Source organism: Prionailurus bengalensis, chromosome A2, assembly GCF_016509475.1.
Source record: "Prionailurus bengalensis isolate Pbe53 chromosome A2, Fcat_Pben_1.1_paternal_pri, whole genome shotgun sequence".
Lineage (NCBI taxonomy): Eukaryota > Metazoa > Chordata > Mammalia > Carnivora > Felidae > Prionailurus > Prionailurus bengalensis.
The window spans coordinates 145,200,463-145,221,704 of NC_057348.1; the positions used below are offsets into that span (position 1 = coordinate 145,200,463).

Sequence of the window (21,242 nt, forward strand, 5' to 3'; positions counted from 1 at the left end):
CTATATCATAGAGATTTTATATAAGCATTAATTAAGAGAAACATACAAGAGTCCTGTTCCACATTTCCGGGGTTGGAGATCCATCCTTGCTTGGATCAATCAAGTATGGCTGGGGTTCAGGAACTAAATACCTACCCTGCACCATGGGCGTAGACGGGAGAGGCAGACAATCTGATAGATGTCTATTGGGTTCCATTTGGAATTGGAAGAGTGGTAGTGCCAGCCTACATCATTTACTAAGATTGGCTTGGATAAGATGGTCCTCTTTTGCATCACCTGTAAGCTTTACTGTTGCATGATCCCTGAAAACTTGGAGCACTCCTACATCCTTATTGCATAGTTTTATCATGGCTTTTACAATCCAGATAGATATTCCAGAAACCTGTAACTTTATTTTTGGCCCCCTTAGGCTAGAATTCCGTTCACTGAGACTGCAACACATCCATCTTCGATTTCCCACCCCCATTTCCTGGTTGCCAGCACCTACATAGCCATGGGGCTTTGTCTGTGGGAGGTGGGTAGATAAGTGGATACGCCAGCCAAGAAAGTTTATCCTAATGGAGCAGTACAGACCTGGCAACCCTGGGAGAATCCAGTAGAGTGAATTAAGATGATGAGCAACGTTATAGGTTGTTCCACTGCCCTCTCTTCTTCTATCTTGGTTCCCCTAGGTTATCGTTGAGTTTCTTGGACAAAGGTAAATATTTCTAGGTAAACAAATTGTTGCTTTTTGTTTGGATAGAGTTTTGTTTTGTTTTGTTTTGTTTGTTTGTTTGTTTTTTCAACATCTATTTATTTTGAGAGAAAGAGACACAGCAGGAAAGGGGCAGAGAGAGAGGGAGACACAGAATCCTAAGGAGGCTCCAGGCTCTGAGCTGTCAGCACAGAGCCCAATGTGGGGCTCGAACTCACGAGCCGTGAGATCATGACCTGAGCCGAAGTCGGACACTTAACCCACTGAGCCACCCAGGCACCCCTGCTTGGATAGAGTTTTGACTTTTGAAATGTAGGGTCAGGTCCAAGAAACCCCATACTCCTCTTTATAGCCCCTGCTTTGACAACATCCTTTATCCATTTCCAACTGCACTAGTTCAGATGGATTGGTTATAAACCTTATGGAATGTCAGAACCAGAGGAAGCATTAGAGATGAGCTAAATTCTGCATTGTACCAACAAAGAAAGGAGAAAAGGAAAGCAAGAACTGTAATTTTGAGTAATTCTGTCTCTGTCGTCACGCAGTGCCTCATTTCCCCTGCCTACTCATGCCTGCTTCTCTGGGCTCACTGCAGAGCCTCCAGCTCCCTTGCAGTCCCCCACTGTGGGTTTTGGGGACAGATGCCATTACCATTCTTGAACTACTAGATCGGCCCTGCTGTAGGAAGCTGCCTCTGTCTCAAGCTTCCTTCAGGAGTGGCTTCTGTGATCATTTCCCAGAGCCTCTGGCTTCCAGAAACATTTGGTAAAGGACACAGGAGAGAGCTTCATTTCATCCTCACATCCACAGATTGTTAGTAATTGGGCAGCAAGTTTGAAGGTTGGGCAGCATCTCTGGGAACGCAGTTCACACATACACACAAGCATACACTTAAATGCAAAAACACAAATGCACACAATTGTCCATGCATTTTAAAGAAGGGAGGAGAAAGGTGGCTATCCTACAGGCTCTCTTGCTGGTCTCTTTTGCATCTGCCAGATGGGGGGCCAGCCTGAAGGAACTCTGTTTGTTCCTCTCATGACTGAGGAGAGGAGACTGGAGCTGGAGTTTCCTGGCACCACAACCCTCAGTTTCAGCTGAGGTCACTAGCGCTTTGGGAAATAGATGGGGCCTGCTGGAGAGAAATAACTCCTGCCATTTCAGATACTGCCATGTTTTGCCATCGCTATTTCCCTAAAGCCTGTCCCTTTCTCTGTGTCCTGCAGCATCTCAGTCCTGGATTACCCTTGCTGTACCATCCAGGATTTGCCGGAGCTTACTACAGAGAGTCTGGTAAGCAGAGGGGAATTTGGTAGCTTTTGAAATTGCCAGGCTGGGATTTACTCTTCCATTTCTTCTCCAGCCTCCTCATGCCCCTGGTTTGAGAGTCTCAGATCAATAAAGGCATATTGGCAAGAGCACAGAGGCAGTGGGGGCTTAGAGCTGCTGACCCAGTTGAGCAAAATTGGGAAAAGCTGCGCATCATAATTTGCAGAGAAGAGAAAAGGGTCAGTGACAAACACTAAGGAGGAGAGGGAATTTAGAAAGATAATGGGACTGAAATTGAATGTGAACATCTGTGCTAAATGACAGGACAATCTCTACTGGTCTATTCCAAACAATGATCTGTCTCCTTTCTGCTATGTCACAGGCTATTCACTTTTCATTTTCATATAGATTGTAAAAAGTAGAAGTGTACCTTGCTTAGGTCCCTCTAAGCCAAAAGCTGGTAATAGCCACAGAAGATTGACCCAGAAATTTCTTCATCCTGGAAACAACTTTAAGCAAATCAGAAAGTTCTTCAGCATTATTTTGAATTTCATGAAATGGACTAATCAACAGCATATTGAAGATCAATTGTCTGCCATGTAGATATACCCCCCAAGATATACTGAGTTCACACCCTCACCCTGTTGCATTTACTTGGTTATCTATATTTGTTTCTCCGTTTAACTGAAAACTCCTTGAAGGAAGAGTTTCCTTCAAGGAAGGAATGCAGAGCATCATCTTCATTTTTATATCCCCAGAGTGTAGTGCTATGGTACATGGAAGGAGCTCAAATGCTGAATGACTGGATGATAGCACCCACGTGTCCCCCAACTTTAATACCTGCAAAACATGGTATCCGAAAAGTATATCATACACAAATAGAATGATACCTTCTGTGGTACAGGTTTTATACAACCATAGGATTCTTCGCTGGAGGGGAACTGAGAGCCATTTAGCCCAACCCCCTGTTTCAAAGATGAAAAACCAGAAGGCCCAGCGGATGAAGTGACTTATCATAGTCCACTCCTCCTAGATGACAGATCCTGAATTAGAAAATGACCCGTGTCCTAAGATATTAAATCTAGCACCCTTTTTAGCATCAGGGCAGAGATTTCCTGTCTTACTTAGATGTGGTCTCAGCAGCCAAGGAAGCTCGGAGCTTCTTACGCCTATAGAGAGAGGTAATAAGTTGTCCAACAACCCTGTTTATGCACATGGTGTTATTCAGTCTATAAAATACTGTAAGGGGTGCCTAGATGGCTCAGTCAGTTGAGCATCCGACTCTTGATTTCAGCTCAGGTCATGATCTCACAGTTCGTGAGTTCAAGCCCTGTGTCAGGCTCTCCACTGACAGTGCGGAGCCTGCTTGGGATTCTCTCCTCTCTCTTCCTCTCCTCCGCTCACGTGTGCGCTCCGCGTGCTGTCTCTCTCAAAATAAATAAATAAACTTTAACTGTATAAGCTTGATATTACTGTTTTATAGATGGAGAATTTAACTGCCAAAAGCTTACAGTTGAAAGTAGCAGAGCCAGGGTGGAGACTTACATCCCTACCATTCAGAGTTGGAATGAGGAAAGCACTTTCTCACAGAAAACAGTGGTATACAGCATTAAAGTGCTACTGTTAGTAGGGCATTTCAAAACATAAAGTCAGCTTTTAATGGCTGAAATCTATTTCTTAGTGCAATATGTTCTTTTTTCTCAATCCCACATATAGAAAATTGATGGAAATTATACCTTCAAATATCTTTTGATGGATCTTTGAGGATATGAGCATAAAATTATTGAAATAATTGTCATGCCTCTGAGAAGATTTTATTGTTATCCATGAGCAGGTGAAAGCACGCATCTATTCTAAATAAAACAGTTCATGCTAGGTAGTCCTCTCCTGTGAAGCAACAGTGGCACCTGGTGGTTTCATTTGGTAACCACAGATTTTTCTCGCTTGAATTCATGGTACTAGTACTCCCCCTGAGCCCCATCATGGGCTTAAGTAACTAGCAAGTTTACTCCATGTAGGTCCTCGACATAATGGTTTGTTTATCTAAACTGATGGCTTCTGTACTCAGAAAAGACTAATGTTCATATGAGTAAGATTTATCTCTTTTCCAGGCTCAATAAAGTCATTGTAAACAGAAAATGAACTGGGTTTTTATAAATATGTAGTATTTTCTTTAAATAATATGGCAATTGCATTTAAATAATATTGCAGTATATACCATTGTAGAAAATTGGCTAAATACAGAAAAATAATGGGAAGAAAACAAAAATACCTTAATTACACTGCCTACATGTAACTACTGTTAATGTTTTGCTGCAATCACCATATATGTACATATTCATTCATATATATACACACACATTATTTAAAAGAATAAGGACTTTGGGTTATGTTTCAATTTACATGATAAAATTTAAATCACAATGTGACTTTAAACATATTTGAGAACATAATTTTTTTTTAAGTTTATTTTTTTACTTTGAGAGAAAGAGCAAGCTGGGGAGGGGCAGAGAAAGAGAGAGAATCCTAAGCAGACTTCACACTGCAAGCATGGAGCCCGATGTAGGGCTCAAACCCACAAACCATGAGACTGAGCCAAAACCTAGAGTCAGACACTCAACCAACTGAGCCGCCCAGGCGCCCAAGAACATAATTTTTAATAGCTACACATAATACTCCTTTTCTTAATTTTCTTAATTGATTGTTTTCTACTACTGTTGGGGTTTTCTGTGTAACTCCAAAATGAACATCCTCACACATGAATCTTTGACTTTGTCTCTGATTATCTAAGATAGATTCCTAGAAATAGAATTACTCAGCTGAGGTAGTCTTGGTTCATATTTTCTCAGTTTTCTGAATTCGAACTGAGTTCAACTTCATCTAGAACTCCAGTTGCACATTTAATGGACATGAAATAAGGTCAAAGTTAAAGGCACTTTCTAAAGTCTTCCCATTTTGTCAACATGTTTAGCTCTACAATAAGACATCCTTACCCATGTACTGAGAAGCTTCCCTACGTACCTGGTATAGGAAGGCTTACAATTTTTGGATCTCCAAATGTCTATATTCAAATTCAATCCATTAACGTAGGAAAAAATTAAATTCCAAACATAGAAGGGTAATGAATGCATGATTGTGTGGAAGATAGGTTGCTAGAAAAGTCAGTGATATGGCTTCAGCAAGTATTGTAGAATACTCATCATTTGAATGGTTATTTGGGGCAGTGGTATAAAAAGTAGAGTGAGCAAGATGATGCTTTGGGGGATGGAATATTTTGATCTTTTTTTTTTTTAATTTTTTTTTCAACGTTTATTTATTTTTGGGACAGAGAGAGACAGAGCATGAACGGGGGAGGGGCAGAGAGAGAGGGAGACACAGAATCGGAAGCAGGCTCCAGGCTCTGAGCCATCAGCCCAGAGCCCGACGCGGGGCTCGAACTCCCAGACCGCGAGATCGTGACCTGGCTGAAGTCGGACGCTTAACCGACTGCGCCACCCAGGCGCCCCTGATCTTTTATGTATTAACATCTTTTTCCATATTTATGTATATATTAGAACATACATAATGTTATTACAATAATGTATTTCTAACTTCTAAGCAAACATGTATATTTAGGATTGCACACAAAAATTATTTACTGAGAGATATGTGCAATAAAAAGTTTAGAAACATCACTGCTTTAGAGCATGTTGAAACGATGGTAAGTTTGTAGGTCAGCTTTCTTTGTGGTCTGTTGGCCCTAAAGAGAAATCATACAGATTACACCCCTTCCTCCTTTCCTCTCCTATTCGACAGATATTTGGGCCCCAAAAATGTGGCAAGTTCTGTGTAAATCCATTGTCACTGCTGCCAAGCCAACTCAGTTCAAAATGCTTGTTGTTTTTCTACAGAAAGTGATTTAATAACACCAGCATCACATACAAAGAAGGGCATATTTTGAACAATGTAGATGTTCAGGTAGGCCTATAGATTAAGGATGGAGGAATGAGAAGAAGTAGTATATGTGGAATCTCTGAGTATCAGAGCTAGAGGTTTCTCAATATCTTGCCGAATCGCATCCTTTACTGATGAGGAAATGGGTGGAGTGATGAAGTATTGTCCGGGTAGAGCCAAAATAGTGGGTCAGAATTTACGTGACTTAGCCACTTGCAAAGAAACATTTGGCATTTCCTTTTAGATATATGTAAATAAAATTATTAAGTTAATTTTTAAAAGGTAGTTCATTGCAAATTCCTCAAATTTGGGTTTGACATACATTCAGAAAGATCTATAAAATTATGTTCATATCACTTAAATTTATGTACCTGATCCTTTCATCTATCCTTATTAAATTTTGTTTTTATGACTTCCTAATCCAGATATTCTTAGATATCCCAGAAGATTTTTGTTGTTGTGGTTTTAGTTTTTATTTTCTTACTGGAATATAATCATGTTCAAGTATTAAGGTCTCTAACATTCATTTCAGACATTATTTAACCAATGATTTGTGACCATCACTATTTAAAACCACAATTGCCTTTAGCATTATTGTTTCTCTGTTCTAGATATAATGCAAACACATCATAAGGTGAATATCCAATTTTCTATGAGGTATATTTATATAGAGGATAGAGGAAGAACCATGGATAAATGTTTTTTTTTTACCATGTTATCATTTTTCTTGTTAAAACAGCATTTCTGTTATGGGTATGAGATTAGAATCTATGGAATGAGTTTTCAAATTCAAATGTGCAGATCCCTCTCCAGGGTGCAAATAATAGTTTGTTTTGCTAAAGCTCCCCAAATGATTTTGACATTTTCTCTTCTCCTTCCTCCTTTTTTTACTCATACCACTTAAGAATTACAGCTCTCTTTTATGATATCTAGGTCCTTAATCCAGCAGTGCCTTAACTGTCAGAAATCCATATGATAAGGGAATTCTTCTATAGTGATTGGGAAAAGAAATTCCTTTTGGGGGGGGAGGGGGAGGGAAGAAGTTCTAAGCTAGAAATATGAATTCATTTTCAGTTGTGTGAACCACAATAACGGAATGAATGAAAAAATCATTTCCCGAGAAATGGTTATTATTGTGAATTTACAATAATTAAGTGTTAAAACCTAGCAAATGTTTTTTTTTTTTTCAAATTGGTTCAAATACATGCAAGACTGACATGGCGTGGAACACCTGAAGCCCAAAGCAAAGAAATAGACTAGTTTGTAATATAGAAAAGGCAGACAGAACTACAGCTCTAAGTTACCTTGAGCAAGTAGGTTGTAGAAGTTCCATCTGTAAAAGGAAGAGATTGGGCCATTAGGTGAACATAAACTTTTCCTGGACTATGAAACTCCCATGGAGTCATGACATAACAACCAAGTTAATATTAGAAACTCTGATTTTCACTGAAAAGCTGGTTATCAATCTGAAAATAAGAATCATCACTAGGGGGGCGCCTGGGTGGCGCAGTCGGTTAAGCGTCCGACTTCAGCCAGGTCACGATCTCGCGGTCCGGGAGTTCGAGCCCCGCGTCGGGCTCTGGGCTGATGGCTCAGAGCCTGGAGCCTGTTTCCGATTCTGTGTCTCCCTCTCTCTCTGCCCCTCCCCCGTTCATGCTCTGTCTCTCTCTGTCCCAAAAATAAATAAACGTTGGAAAAAAAAAAATTTAAAAAAAAAAAAAAGAATCATCACTAGGGACTTTAATAAGCTGAGAAGGTTTGTGATGTATTGGATTTAACACTTAGCAGTACTTCTTTTGTTTTGTTTTGTTTTGTTAAGTTTTTATTTATTTATTTATTTAAGTAATCTCTACCCCCAACATGGGGCTCGAACTCACAACCCTGAGATCAAGAGTTGCATGCTCTTTGGACTGAGCCAGCCAGGTGCCCCTAGCAGCACTTCAAAGGTTCAGTCTGATCATAGACTGACCGAACTCAGTCAGATGTTCCCCTTTACAACTGGAAGCCTAATTATTGTCGTTATTGTTGTTGTTGCTATTGTTGTTGTTTCTGGAAACTATTAGGCTTGTTTGAAATAACGATTATAATAGGACTTTAGAAAGTTTCTTTACCATTAGGTTTTGAAGAAGCTGAGAAAGCAGGGGATCAAATCAAATTTTCTCTCAGGAATCATCTTCTGTGTCTGGGATTCCAGAAGGGCGACCAGAAGATGAACAGTAAATAAAGAACAGTAAATAAAGATGAACCGTAAATAGTGTTATAATTCAATCAGTTACTGGAGATAGAGGTTCAAGCTCTGGTTGGGGCACTTATGTGAACTTAAGCAAGCCCTTTCTTTCCCTGAGCCTCAGGTTTTGCTTCTGTGAATGACAGAATTGGACTAGACTTAGCCAAGTCTAAAAGCTGAGTCTCTTTTAGTGCTCAGATTCCAACCAATTTGCTTTCCTCAGTACAAAAGGAAGAAACACTCTGTTCTTTCAGCAGTCTTTTGAGTTAATTATCCACATAACTGGCGTAAGCCTCTGTTTTTATTTGGCTTGGCTCAGTCAGCTGGGCTAAGATGGATCTTGAGAACAGAATCTTTGTAGTGCCTTAGAGATGCTATGAAAGGGTAGGATGTGATCCCTGAACTGAATTTTTAGACCTCAGGTGTATGTAAGTAAAATGTTTTAGTTGTTTTTGGTTTTAATTCCAGTGTAATTAATATACAGTATTACATTAATTTCAGGTGTACAATATAGTGATTTAGTAATTCTACGCATTACTCAGTGTTAATCATGATAAGTGTACTCTTAATCTCCATCATCTATTTCACCCATTTCCCCCACCACCTCCCCTCTGGTAACTTTCAGTTTGTTCTCTATACTTAAGAGTCTCTTAGTTTGTCTTTCTCTTTTTTCCTTTGCTCATTCATTTTGTTTCTTAAATTCCACTTATGAGTGAAATCATATGGTATTTGTCTTTCTCTAATTTATTTCACTTAGCATTATACTGTCTAACTCCATCCATGTTGTTTCAAATGGCAAGATTTCATTCTTTTTTATGGCTGAAAAATAATCCATTGTGTGTATGTGTGTGTGTGTGTGTGTATATATATATATATATATATATATATATATATATATATCCCATCTTCTTTATCCGTTTATCTATGGATGGACACTTGTGCTGCTTCTGTATCTTGGCTATTGTAAGTAATGCTTCAGTAAACATAGGGGTGCATGTATCCCTTTGAATTAGTGTTTCTGTATTTTGGGGGTAAATACCACGTGGTATGATTACTGGATCATAGGGTAGTTCTGTTCCTAACTTTTTGAGGAGCCAGTTTGCATTCTTACCAACAATGTAAGAGAGTTCCTTTTTCTACACATCCTTGCCAACATTTGTTGTTTCTTATGTTTTTTGTTTTGGCCATTCTGACAGGTATGAGGTGATCTCTCGTTTTAGTTTTTATTTACATTTCCCTGATGATAAGTGATATTGAGCATCTTTTCATGTGTCTGTTGCCAGCTATATGTCTTCTTTGGAGAAATGTCTGTTCATGTCTTTAGCCCATTTTTTAATTGTATTATTTGTCTTTTGGGGGTTGAGTTGTATCAGTTCTTTATATATTTGGGGTACTAGCCCTTTATCAGACATGTCATTTGCAAATATCTTCTCCCATTCCATAGGTTGCCTTTTAGTTTTGTTGATTGTTTTCTTCGCTGTGCAGAAGCTTTTTATTTTAATGTAGTCCCAATAGTTTATTTTTGCTTCTGTTGCTCTTGCCTCAGAAGACAGATCTTGAAAAATAGTGCTACCGCCAAGGTCAGAGAAATTACTGCCTGTCCTCTCTTCTAGGATTCTTATGGTTTCAGGTCTCACATGTAGGTCTTTTATCCATTTTGAGCCTATTTTTCTGTATGGTAAAAGAAAGTGGTCCAGTTTTATTTTTTTGCCTGTAGCTGTCCAGTTTTCCCAGCACCATTTGTTGAAGAAACTGTCTTTTTCTCAATGTATATTCTTTCCTCCTTTGTCAAAAATTAATTGACCAAAAAAAAAAATTAATTGACCATTTAATTGTGGATTTATTTCTGGATTTTCTATTCTGTTCTATTGATCTGTGTGTTTTTGTGCCAGTACCATACTGTTTTGATGACTACCACTTTGTAATATAACTTGAAGTCTGGAATTGTGATACCTCCAGTTTTTTCTCTTTCAAGATTGCTTTGCTATTCAGGGTCTTCTGTGGTTCCATACAAATTTTAGGATTGTTTGTTCTAGTTCTGTGAAAAATGCTGTTGGTATTTTGTTGGGGATTGCATTGCATCTGTAGATTGCTTTGGGTAGTATGGCCATTTTAATAATACTTTTTTTTTTTTTTCGATCCATGAGCATGGAATGCCTTTCCATTGCTTTGGTCCTCTTTAGTTTCTTTCATCAGTGTTTTATAGTTCTCAGAGTACAGGTCTTTCACTTCTTTGGTTAGGTTTATTCCTAGGCATTTTATTATTTTGGGTACAATTCTAAGTGGAATTATTTTTGTAAGCATATGCTTATGCTACTGAAACATGGGCAAATGTTTTCTTTTTTAACTTCCGCTGGTAGAAGGTGAGTTAAGGTCTTGCTTTGGATAGTGTGAAGTATCAGAAACAAGAGAATATGACCAAGTGCTGCTGTTCACAATATATATCTCCCCACAAAAGTATACATCTTAATCAATGTGCTGAGTCCTGCCCTCCCCAAAAAGAGAAAGAAGGTGATTTGCCTTGAGTGAACATAAATAAATAAAAAATCCCTCACGTCTGGCAAATCTGAAAAGACACGCCATGGAACTAAAGGTCTGCTGGAAAGTTATTGTCTGTTAGGTTGGAACAAGGCAGAAGGCTTGAGCAGGGCTTCATGTAGAGCCTGCTGCTGCAAACAGACACCAAGCCTGGGAGCGGCTGTCCTGAGAGAGCCTTTGACTTAGCATGTGTTATTTCAGTGCCCACTTCAGGCAGCATCTGGTGATGCAGGAAGTGAGGCTGGTTTTAGTCAGTGGGGAAGTATTATCAGAAAGAAAAGAGCAAGGCCCTGGGCAGATGAGACTATCTTCAGGAGGGAACTGAGATGTCTTTCCTGGGACTCTTGAGGGTGAGCTTTGAGGAAAAGGCAGCCACGATCAGCTTACTTTCATTTAAAACTTCACTTTTGAGCCAAGTGGAGAAAGTCAGAGTAAATCACAGGGTTATTGAATGATCAGAGGTGAAAGAATCTTGTTTTTTTGTTTGTTTGTTTGTTTGTTTTATGTTTTCATTTACTTGAGAGACAGAGCATGAGCAGGGGAGGGGCAGAGAGAGAGGGAGACACAAAAGCTGAAGCAGGCTTCAGGCTCTGAGCTGTCAGCACAGAGCCTGATGCGGGGCTTGAACCACAGACTCTGTGATCATGACCTGAGCCGAAGTCGGATGCTTAACCGACTGAGTCACCCAGGCGCCCCAGAGGTGAAAGAATCTTAAAGATGATCTAGTTCAGCCTCTTACAAGAAGCAGAGAAATGATTTATCTACCGTCATACAGCCAAAGCCAAAGCCATAATCCAGGTGTCCTAGTGTGTCTATTCCAATGCTGCTTCTACAAGGCCACTCCCCTACTCCCATACTTTTGTTTTATTTTGTTTTAACATGAGCTCTATGTCCAATGTGCGACTTGAACTCAGACCCCAAGATTAAGAGTCACATGCTCTACCAACTGAGCCAGTCAAGCACCCCCCATATTATATTTTGAGGTGCTAAGGAATGCAAGGCTTTTTATGCTAGCATATTAGAAATCAAGATAAAGGAAGCTTACAGTGGAGATATACTTAGTCTCTCCCATATGTTCTCTGTTTCCCTTGCTTCTTTAAAAAAATAAATAAGTAAACATTTAAGAGTCCATTCCTCTGTTAGCCACACAAGATGGAACATCTGTAGAACCTATCTGTTTTGGGCAAGCTGACTAGCTGATGCACTAGAATGGAAACTCCCATAGAAGTTTCTCTTAGAAGGAAACAGATGGTTCTCCAGGGACTAGTTCGAAACACAATATTGAACATTTACTACAGAAAAGAGAACATTATTTTTAAATAATATTCCTAAAAAGTTTCTATGAAACTTTTTGACCCTTGGTCTTATTTATTAGAATCTAGTATTAGATTCTAATACTCTCAAAATTCCTGGAGGTTTGTTCCACATTGGATGTATGCCTGTCTTGCTTGCTTCAGATTAATTTGGGAAAGCAGCAGAGGATAATTTTCCATTCTTCCGACGACAGCTCACTTCTACACATCATCTCCTACTCCTACTTTCTCCTATCAATTTGTAGACATGAATAATTTCCAAGATGTTAGGTTGGCCACCATGCATACTCATTGATTTATATAACTTCTGACACCAGTATATTTACAGTCCCCAAATTGAGAAGCACTCTTATTTTTGTCCCTGAAAGATGTTTCTGTGAGTAGATACCTGTTTCTAATCTGACATCCATCTGTTATCTCTGGTTGGGTGCTCACAAGCTATCAATAAACATGTTAAGAGAAACACCTGGTTGGAATTAACCATCTGCCATTTTTGCTTCCGTGCTGGAGAATCAAGCTATTTACTGCAATGGGGTTTGATAAAGGAGGGCGGGGTGATTAAAGAAATTCAATCATAATGAATATCAGGTCCATCCAAAAATAGTTTGAAATCTACCAGAATAGGGGCACCTGGCTGGTTCAGTTAATAGAGCATGTGACTCTTGATATTGGCATCATGAGTTCTAACCCCGTGTTGGGCAGAGAGCCTACTGAAAAAAAGAGAAAGAGAGAAAGAAATCTACCAGAATAAGTCCTAGCAGTTACAAATACAGCTTATATAAGTGCAAAGTATATGGAGGTAAAATTCTATCATCTCTTTTCTGATTCTAAAACAGAAAGTTACACAAGAAGGCTGGCTTGAGTGAAGTTCCTATGTTCATGTATCCTCTTTCTAACCAATTCTTGCTCTAGGTACAGTCTTCCAGGATTGGCAGCCGTGTGTTTTCAGATGAAGGGTATTTCATGCTTTGAGGCCTTAGTGTGTGAAAAGCAGAATGATGAGGAGGTAGCGTTTCATAAGGAAAGCCTCACCTAAACTGACCAGCTGTGACTTCCAGGTTTCTGTGGGAATGAAAGCCTTGTAGGTGTTGACACAATGGGGGGTCTGCCTTATTACAGGAAGCTGGAGACAACAACCAGTTCTGCTGGAGGAACCTCTTTTCCTGCATCAACCTTCTGAGGCTGCTCAATAAACTGACCAAATGGAAGCATTCCAGAACCATGGTGAGTGGGGCTTCAGATCATGGAGGTGCCTATCTGACTGAATTTTTTACATTGTAAATATTTATGGACTTCCTGCTTTGTGAACTCTATAGATAGGCACTAAATGCCACATAAGGTGAACACCTCCTAATTCTGGGCACTTATTCTATATCAGATAATTATTCACCAGTCTATTTCTTTATAAGGAGCTGAATATGGACCCTCCCCCAGAGCAGCTCCGGTTGGAAAGTTAACATTGTTATTTGGATTATAATCACACATCCCAAATGATGCAAGTCTTAAGATTATTCATTGCAGCATGAATTATGAAAGATTGGAAATGACCTAAAGCTTATTAACACAGGACCAACTGGTTAAATAGTGTTGGTACATCCTTATAATAAAATATTATATAACCATTAAAAAGAATGAGGCAGGAAAAAAGAACGAGGCAATTCTATACTGATGTGTAATAATTTTCAAGATATATTGTTAAATAAAAAGCAAGGTATGGAACAATATGGCAGGTTATGTAGCTAGCTGTTGTTTTTGTTAATAAAAATAATATATGTGTACAAATAATTATGTATCCAGAAGATTCTTGAGAAATTGTAACAGTAGAAATGGGACGTGTGGCTGACAGAATTATTTTGCTCTTTATATCATGTACTTTGAATATTAGAAACTTTGAATTGTGACATATAAATGGAGTGATTCCTCTATATTCTTAAAGACTAAATGTAAAGAGAACCTGGACCATAGATTCCCAAAAGCTCCCTGGAGTATTGAGGCCAGCAGGCTTGGCTTAATTTGTGAGTTGGGGCGCCTGGGTGGCTCAGATGGTTAAATGTCTGACTTTGGCTCAGGGCATGATCTCGCAGTTCATGGGTTTGAGCCCCACATCAAGGTCTGTGCTGACAGCTCAGAGCCTGGAGCCTGCTTCAGATTCTGTGTCTCCCTCTCTGCTCTTTCCCCACTCATGCTCTGTCTCTCTCTCTCCATCCCAAAAATAAACATTAAAAAAAAAGGATTGTCTGTGAGTTGGAGTTCCAAGAAACTTTAGATCCTTATCTGCCTCTCTTCACTCCCACCCTTCTTTAAATTGGTAGATGCTGGTGGTATTCAAATCAGCTCCAATCTTAAAGCGGGCCCTCAAGGTCAAACAGGCCATGCTGCAACTTTATGTTCTGAAGCTGCTAAAAATACAGACCAAGTACTTGGGGCGCCAGTGGAGAAAAAGCAACATGAAAACCATGTCGGCCATCTACCAGAAAGTACGCCACCGCATGAATGATGACTGGGCTTATGGGAATGGTGAGTATTCTTAGAGCTTTTGACCTCCAGGAGTTGCCCAGAGTTTAAACAAAACTAAACAAATGTGTATCTGTACTCTTTTGGTATGAATTGTTACATATTTTGGATGAGAAAATATGTGATTATAGTCAGGGGCTGATATAATAAACTTTAAGGTACTGCCCCAAATACCATGTACCCTGGTCCCAGATTAACTATAAAAATCCATATTATAGGGGTGTCTGGCTGGGTCAGTCAGTGGAGCATGCAACTAGTGATCTTGGGGTTATGAGTTCAAGCCCCATGTTGGGGGTAGAGTTTACTTTAAAAAATTCCATTTTATGAAACAAGTAAATTAAGAGATAATTACCCCTTTTTAAAACATTCCTTTAAATGACAGGTTTCTCCACAAGATTTCTAAAATTAAAATAACCTTTTATTATTAAAAAGCAGTTAGAGTGACACCTGGCTGGCTTAGTCGGGACAGCATGCAACTCTTGATTTCAGAGTTGTAGGTGTGAGCCCCGTGTTGGATGTAGAGAGTACTTAAATAAATAAACTTTTTTTAAAAAGCAGTTTGACCACACTGAGATACCACCTCACACCGGTCAGAGTGGCTAAATGAACAAATCAGGAGACTATAGATGCTGGAGAGGATGTGGAGAAATGGGAACCCTCTTGCACTGTTGGTGGGAATACAAACTGGTGCAGCCGCTCTGGAAAACAGTGTGGAGGTTCCTCAAAAAATTAAAAATAGAGCTACTCTATGACCCAGTAATAGCACTGCTAGGAATTTGCCCAAGGGATACAGGAGTGCTGATGCATAGGGGCACTTGTACCCCAATGTTTATAGCAGTACTTTCAATAATAGCCAAATTATGGAAAGAGCCTAAATGTCCATCAACTGACGAATGGATAAAGACGATGTGGTTTATATATACAATGGAATACTACTTGGCAATGAGAAAGAATGAAATCTGGCCATTTGTAGCAACGTGGATGGAACTGGAGAGTGTTATGCTAAGTGAAATAAGTCAGGCAGAGAAAGACAGATACCATATGTTTTCACTCATGTGGATCCTGAGAAACTCAACAGAAGACCAGGGGGTAGGGGAAGGGGGTTAGAAAAGTTACAGAGAGGGAAGGAGGCAAAACATAAGAGACTGTTAAATACTGAGATCAAACTGAGGGTTGATGGGGAGTGGGGGAGAGGGGAAAGTGGGTGATGGGCATTGAGGGCACCTGTTGGGATGAGCACTGGGTGTTGTATGGAAACCAATTTGACAATAAATTACATACATACATACATGTATACATACATACATACATACATAACAAAAAGCAGTTTGAAAGTACAAGTGAGAAAACTTTACTATATCACAATATTTATGCCCTATTTGTACCACCCAAAGATTGACACTGTTAACATCTTATTAGATATTCTTCCAGGTCTTTTTTTTTTTACACACACACACACACACACACACACACACACACACACACACACATTTTACTCAAGTGAAAGCAATTTATACATGCTGTTTTATCATCTTTTTTCAGTTAACATTATCTACATCTTTCCATATCAGTATATTTTCATTTTATCCAATAAGTCCAATTTCAGAATTCTTCCTTTGCCCCAAAATATTATTTAAAGTTATTTTTTCCAAGTTATAATTCAACCCAGGGCCACAAATTCCATCTGGTTGTTCTATCTTTTTATTTGTTAAATTTAGCCGTGTTTTGTTTTCGGGGTTTTTTTTCCCCATAATGCTGACTAATTGAAGAACTAGGCCAGTTGTCCTGCAGAATATCCACCTTCTGGATTTATTTCTTGCTTCTTTGTGTCATCATTTACCTTATCTATCTGTCTCTGGTATCATCTGTAAACTGAAAGTTAGGTCTGAAGTTTCAATGGATTCAGTTTAAAGCTTTTAAGCCATAATATATTCTAGGTAACATTGGGAACTGCATATTCTCTCATGTTAGGAGACAGTATAACATCTGGTTTACTATCAAGATATGATAGATTGACTAGAGTTTGGAAGAATTTATTTTGGAGAGCTTTTTCATTCTTTTGACATTCGCTGTAGTGGGATTTGACCATTATTTGCCTAATTGTATTTAAGAGTTTTTGGTAAGATGACTATGACTTATATTTGCTGAGATTTGTAACCTGTCTGAATTTTAGAGAATGCTGCAGTAAAGAACCCAGAGAACTAAGGGAAATATATGATTAGTGGATAACAAGCCAGGATACAACTTCTATGAGACATAAAACACAACTATTTAAATTTTTGTAGATTTTTAAAACACGAAAATGTTTTATCCTGCAAATGACATGTCTGTTGTTGCTGCCATCACGAGCCCAAACCCAATCTGTACTTCCTTTAAAGATAAGCCATTAAGGGATGCCTGGCTGGCTCAGTCAGTAGAGTGTACAACTCTTGATCTTGAGGTTGTGTAAGTTCAAGCCCTACATTGGGTTTAGAGATTACTTAAAAAATAAAATCTTAAAAAAAAGAAAAAAGATAAGCCATTGAATGTGGGACATAAGAGATCTGAAAAAGATGTATCTCTAGCCCTGAAATAAGTGTCTGAGTGGGATAAATAGAGATAGCAGATTATCTGTTTTCTATTTTTATCTTCATGGAAGCTTTCACCTCATAATTTTAACAGAAGCTGGCACATACATTTATCATATGCTGGCAGAGGTCGCAAGGAATCAGTAAAGTCTTCAGTAATTGGTCCATTCTGATTCTCCTTGTTGTACCCCTTTCCTGCCTCTTTCCATTCCTTGAGAGCTGATGATTCCGTTCAAATGGGAAACTCTCATCCCCCTAGGAAAGCTCCATAAAAGGAACTGAATTGCTATTTTGGAAAATATAATACATATAACTGATAAGAAAGTAAAATAATGAAAAGGAAGTACAGTTAAAAAAAAAAAAAAAGTTCACCTCCCTCAGGGGCCTTATTTCCTTCTCCGTGGTAATCACTGTTACCAGTTTCTAGACTCTCCTTCCAAAGATAGTCTCTGCATGTACAAGAGTATCTTTTATTTTATTTTATTTTTTTTAATGTTTATTTTATTTTTGAGAGAAAGAGACAGAGCATGAGTGGAGGAGGAGCAGAGAGAGAGGGAGACACAGAATCCTAACCAGGCTCCAGGCTCTGAGCTGCCAGCGCAGGGCTCGAACCCACAAACTGTGAGATCATGACCTGAGCCGAAGTTGGACGCTTAACCGACTGAACCACCCAGGCGCCCCCCAAGAGTATTTTTTAAACCAAAGTGGCAGGACGTTATATACTTACTTTGTACAATGCCTGCCCCCCATAAAAAGGAAATTCTGAGCAGTTTCATTGTTCTTATTCCATAGACCATGCTCTGTGATAAGAGAAGCAGTGTCCTGAGTTGTATACATGTTTTTCTTCCTCTCTTCCCAACACAGACATCGATGCCAGGCCATGGGACTTCCAAGCAGAAGAATGCACTTTGAGGGCCAACATTGAGGCTTTTAACAGCCGCCGGTATGACAAACCCCAGGACTCTGAATTTTCACCTGTGGATAACTGCTTGCAGAGTGTGCTGGGGCAGAGGTTGGATCTGCCTGAGGATTTCCACTATTCATATGAGCTCTGGCTGGAGAGAGAGGTGTTTTCACAGCCCATCTGTTGGGAGGAGCTGCTCCAGAATCACTGACTGAGCTCTTAAAAAGCATATGATAGATGGGGGTTGGCTCCAATAAATGGTGCTCTGCCTACCCTGCCCATTTGGCCTTTGTTTCCAGCCCTGGGAGTATTTGTCTAGGGGAGAGCTGGCCTAGCCCAAGGACATCCAGTGTAGTGCAGGGCCATTCTAGGGGCTTTGGGCCTGGAGATAGTGCATGGGTAGGATCCTGAGTCACAACAAATTGGTCAACCTGCCCTGGGGTGAGTTGGGTGCCCAGGTAGCCTTGAAAATCTGCTGGATCAGTCCTGGACAGGCTCTTTTGTGGGACCGCTCCCTGCTTTAGTGTTGCCTAGAACCAGCCTAGCCTTTGCTGGCCCCAAGAATGAGAATACGTTTATTACGGTATTTAACTCATGATATTCATCATAGGTAATGGGAGGTGCAAGTCATGAAATAGGGAGAACATTTCCTTCTTGCTCACGCTGGATTCCAAGGACTTATGAGAGGTTTGGCAAAACCAACTTTGAAATTAAGTCTGTATTTTAAATTTAAAATTTTGACACCTCTTTCTAAAATTATTATCTCAAAGATGATTTTAGAGCACCTGCACCTTCTTTGTGGAGGACGATGATTTACTATTACCTAAGTACTGCATGTTATAGTAAGGTATATTGTGTAAAGTGTTTTTTTCTCTATTCCCAAAGAGATCTATGTTGAATCTGGAAATTATCTTTTTGTGTATTCCTGTATAGTGCATGGAGTGCTCTGCCACAGCCAATATGAAATAGGCCTCCTCTAAGGATGTATCATGTTTTTCTGAAACTACTTCAGTCTTCAAATGATGGAGTACACTGTAGAAAATTATCCTTTTCATCCAATTCACTTTTTAAATGACAAGTAACTACAGGAGGTTTTATTTATTGAGTTGGCATGTCCATTTGTGCTCGTGATCGATTTATTTTTTAATTGAATAGAATAGCAAGAGCATCACAGCTTACCATTTTTCATCTCCTATGTTGATTAATGATTTTTTTCCCTTTTTACTGCTAGTGGTTCCAAAGTGTCATGTGGAGATTTAGCAATACTGTTTCTATCTAAAAGTATTGCACATTTCTTTGAAAATATAGGGGTTGATGTACCAACCTCTTTAAACTTCTTTTACAGCAAAATCACATACTTCTCAACAGAAACAAGGTTTTTAGAAAAGCTTCTGATTCAGTCAGGATCATTTTATTTCTCTTCTGTCCCCACAGTTATGTTACCTATATTTTCACGCTTTTTTATTTTAAATGCCCTCCCTACTGATATGGACACTACTGAATCTTTTTTATGATAGCACCAGGCCACTTAAATTGCACCGGCGGTCTAGTAAAAATATGATTATTTACTCTGTCAACCACAGTCTCATTTGGAAGTCATGATACAGTTACCAATGATATCAAAGGAACTAAACCAGAATTCTAACCAAAACTTGGATTTCGCCTCTTTGTGCTGTAGGGTAGCAGCTTTCTGTTTTTATGGAAAGGTCATGAAGAATGTTTAAGTAATGGATGACACTTCTTAAAACAATTTGTAAAGTTTACCTAAATAGGACAGCTATCCTTACTGCAATCAAAATAATTTACTGAGCATATCATATATGAACCTTATTAATCTATTTTAGTGTGGTTCAGCTGAAAAGACAATTTTCAAGGAAAGAGCAGTCATCAATCTATTTCTCTTAAAGCCATATAGTATTTAATTTGTGTCAAGAACAAATAAGTTGCCCTTTTAAAAATATGCACATGAATGCTTTCTGAGGCATATAAGTATGCTAAGCTTTAACATTTCATACTTTTTTTTACAAATCTTCTCTAAGGGAAGATTAATTCTCAGTGCAGATGGAGAAACTGAGACACCAAGAAAAGTGATTAGTTTCCAATCACAACATTTTTTTTCGCTGACTTGCTGGGATAGCATTCAGGGTATTGATAGCCAGCCCCATATGTTAAACTGATTTGAATCTTCTAATCTGAGAACCCTTGTGTGTGGTTAGGAATAAATTCAGATTAACTAGCCTCTAATGGTGATTACTGTTACTACTTAGAAGAACATTATTTGAGTGATTTATAGAGGATTTTTATTTGTGAGTATTTCAGTAAAGTTGTGTTAATTGTTGTTAACATTGTTTATCTACTAAAGCACTTTAATAAAAAGAAATTGAACTGGAGTTAAAAATTGGTCTTTAATTCTTCAAGACAAAAGAACCTTAAATGGATATAAGAAAGGAATAATACATAAAGAGGATGAACATATAAAATCTTGTGTAGTGTTCCCTGGGGGTAGACTAATACAAACAACTGCAAAATCTCAGTGACTTATGACAGACCCTTATTTCTTGTTCCTGGGTCTAGGGATCAGCTGCAGCTCTGCTTGACTCTTCTCATCCTGGCAGGAAGCTGGCATGGAATCGCTCCTACCTGGGAGTACTATTCTCATGCTAAAGGACAGGAGGAAGCACCAAACCATACTATGCAAGGACCTGGAGGGTGCCTAAAGCTTGTGCTTGGATGTGGCATAAGTCAAGTTGCTCACATTCCACTGGCAAAAAACAATTCACATGGACAAGCCTAACATTGGGCCAGAGAAGTATATTCTACCTACAAGAAGGCAGTTGCAACCGGACATATGGGTAGATAGTCACAGCAGCTTCTCAGTGAGCTCTTGAGATCGGTGGTAGGGCTTTCTTAGAGATTCTCGAGAATTTCAACAGCATGCATACCAGTGAGCATTTGAAACCACCCATTTCAGTGCTTTATGCTGATATTTTCAGTTGTGACTTTCTTGACGTTTTGTCCCCGTTCTTCCACCTACCAATAATCTTTGTTATATAAAGACAGTTCTCTAAATGAGTGTTTTGATGGTTTCTGTTTCTCCCACATGTAGTTGTGGTGAGTTTAAATTCTTTCCTCGAGGCCTTAAGATGACCCACATTTACGATAAAACTAGCTGAGACTAAAAATGCAGCTATGGTTCTGGAACAAAAATGACACTGGTTCATACAACAGTCAGACTCATGACCTTGATCTCATCAATACTATTAATTTTTTAAAATTTATTTTG

At 39.0% G+C, this 21,242-nt stretch overlaps 1 protein-coding gene across 2 annotated transcripts in view; it reads left to right on the forward strand.

The window, feature by feature from the left end:
* STRIP2 (striatin interacting protein 2) overlaps window positions 1–20,349 on the forward strand; it is a 48,673-nt gene extending 28,324 nt beyond the window's left edge. For both annotated transcript variants that reach the window (XM_043589506.1, XM_043589507.1), the window contains 4 exons: window positions 1,921–1,987; window positions 13,094–13,198; window positions 14,287–14,491; window positions 17,920–20,349. In XM_043589506.1, coding sequence (XP_043445441.1) covers window positions 1,921–1,987; window positions 13,094–13,198; window positions 14,287–14,491; window positions 17,920–18,170 — 628 coding nt within the window. In that variant the 3' untranslated portion in view covers window positions 18,171–20,349. The remainder of the gene's footprint in view (window positions 1–1,920; window positions 1,988–13,093; window positions 13,199–14,286; window positions 14,492–17,919) is intronic.
* The last annotated feature ends 893 nt before the right edge of the window (window positions 20,350–21,242 follow it).